The following is a 2,500-nucleotide window of genomic DNA, read 5'->3' as shown; positions in this document are numbered from 1 at the left end:
TCAAGCCTTTCCTACCTCTTCATCCATCCAAACTCCCCTCATCTGCCCAAGCAAGCAAGCACCACACACCACATCCACCTAATTTCCTCTCCCCTCTTTCACCCAAGCAAGTCCCCCTCCCCCTTCCCCACGCATCCTCTTCCCCATACCCCATCGCCTCCCAATTCCCCCCCCCCATCCATCCTCACCTTTCCATTGATCTTCCCCGTCCCCCATCCCCTCCCAATTCCCCACCCCACCCCCTTCAATCCTCACCTTTCCATTGATCTTCCCCATCCCCCATCCCCTCCCAATTCCCCATCCCGTCCCCCTTCCCCACCCATCCCCCCATCCCCTCCACTCACCCCTTACCCTACCCCCTTCAATCCTCACCTTTCCATTGATCCCCCTTCCCCCTTCCCCTTCTCCCCCTTCAATCCTCACCTTTCCATTGATCTTCCCCATCCCTCCCCCCTCCCCCTTCCCCTTCAATGCTCACCTTTCCATTGATCATCCCCATCCCCCACGCTATTCCCTCACCCCCACCCCTCCCCTTTCCCTCACCCCCTTCAATCCTCACCTTTCCATTGATCTTCCCCATCCCCCACGCTATTCCCTCCCCCCAACCCCTCCCCTTTCCCCCACCCCCTTCAATGCTCACCTTTCCATTGATCATCCCCATCCCCAGGCTATTCCCTCCCCCCAACCCCTCCCCTTTCCCTCACCCCCTTCAATCCTCACCTTTCCATTGATCTTCCCCATCCCCCCAGGCTATTCCCTCCCCCCAACCCCTCCCCTTTCCCTCACCCCCTTCAATCCTCACCTTTCCATTGATCTTCCCCATCCCCCACGCTATTCCCTCACCCCCACCCCTCCCCTTTCCCCCACCCCCTTCAATCCTCACCTTTCCATTGATCTTCCCCGTCCACCAGCCTTCGTCCCCGGAGATCTTGACGTCTTGACTGAGGACCTCGATGATCTCCCCGCGACGGAGGCTGAGCTCGTCGTCCCCCTGAGCCTCGTAGTCGTACAGGCTGGTGCACACACACGTCTGAGTCTGCTGGCCCGCACGACCCCCCGCTGGTGCCTGGTGGAGGGGAGGGGTGTTTTTGGTAGGGTGGAAGGGGAGGGTGAATAGGGTGGTAGGGTAGGGTAGGGTAGGGTAGGGTAGGGTAGGGGAGGGGGTAGGTAAGAAAGGGGAGGGGAGGTTGTGATAGGGTGGTAGGGGAGGGGAGGGGAGGAGAGGAGAGGGGAGATGGGAGACGAGAGGAGATGGGAGGGGAGGGGAGGAGAGGAGAGGAGAGGAGAGGAGAGGGTAGGGTAGGGTAGGGTAAGGTAGGGTAGGGTAGGGTAGGGTAGGGTAGGGTAGGGTAGGGTAGGGTAAGGTAGGGTAAGGTAGGGTGGGGTGGGAGAAGAAAGAAAAGTGGTTATTAGAGACTATTCAGAATAGACCTGTGTACATTTTTAACAAAAGCATATTCTCCATACATAAGCTATGTAAATACTTACATTTATAGATATACAAAGAGATGCATAAACACACACACCTCAATTTTTAAGTGCCTTAAATACATTCCCTAAAATACCAGTACTTAAGTTCCTGGCACCATTGACCTTTCATTTTATCTTGACAGGCCACAGATAAGTCTGACATATATCTGAAGTATGTATCACAAGTGAGAGTTATGTACTTATAACGAATACTTAAGACATCTATGACTTGGCCACAGTTGCCTTGGTAAATTTCTAACATCAAATACGTAGCAGGTATACTATCATTACCGAAGGGCTACTTGGCACACTTATTTTTGGTTGAAATTGAATCCAAATAGGGTATTAATCAATGTTCATAATAATCATATAACATGCAAGTATCAATAAACACACACACACACACACACACACACACACACACACACACACACACACACACACACACACACACACACACACACACACTCTCTCTCTCTCTCTCTCTCTCTCTCTCTCTCTCTCTCTCTCTCTCTCTCTCTCTCTCTCTCTCTCTCTCTCTCTCTCTCTCTCTCTCTCTCTCTCTCTTTCTCTCTTTCACACACTCCACATTTCACTTTCTCTCTCTCTCCCTCTCCCTCTCCCTCTCCCTCTCCCTCTTTAAAACACACACACACACACACACACACACACACACACACACACACACACACACACACACACACACACACATACACACACACACACACACACACACACACAAATTTCTCCTTTTACTGAGTAATCATAGAGGTGTTTTTACTCTGTTCACACCTAAGCCTATACAAAGTCCACCTCAAATGACATAAAAAAGGTTATTCATCCAGAGCATATTACCGTATGTATGAGCTTTTCATCCCCAAAACCACAGAAACGTATAAATAATTTGGTTGTGAAGGGTTTTGTGTTCTGACATTACAGATGCACTTTATTGACAATAATATTTTCAATTTATATAAAAATCCCTGCATCTCTTTGTCGCAACAATCCTAGTGATCCTTTTTTTTATATA

General features: G+C 50.2%; 1 protein-coding gene across 4 annotated transcripts in view; it reads right to left on the bottom strand.

Moving 5' to 3' along the window:
- Window positions 1-2,500, bottom strand: part of slpr (slipper) — a 213,316-nt gene that overhangs the window by 194,720 nt on the left and 16,096 nt on the right. For all 4 annotated transcript variants that reach the window (XM_070116939.1, XM_070116938.1, XM_070116941.1 and 1 more), the window contains exon 2: window positions 884-1,066. In XM_070116939.1, the coding sequence (XP_069973040.1) occupies window positions 884-1,066 (183 nt within the window). The remainder of the gene's footprint in view (window positions 1-883; window positions 1,067-2,500) is intronic.

Source organism: Penaeus vannamei, chromosome 39, assembly GCF_042767895.1.
Source record: "Penaeus vannamei isolate JL-2024 chromosome 39, ASM4276789v1, whole genome shotgun sequence".
Classification (NCBI taxonomy): Eukaryota; Metazoa; Arthropoda; class Malacostraca; order Decapoda; family Penaeidae; genus Penaeus; species Penaeus vannamei.
Note: the sequence above shows the minus strand (reverse complement) of the source record. Positions and strands in the feature narration are given on the sequence as shown.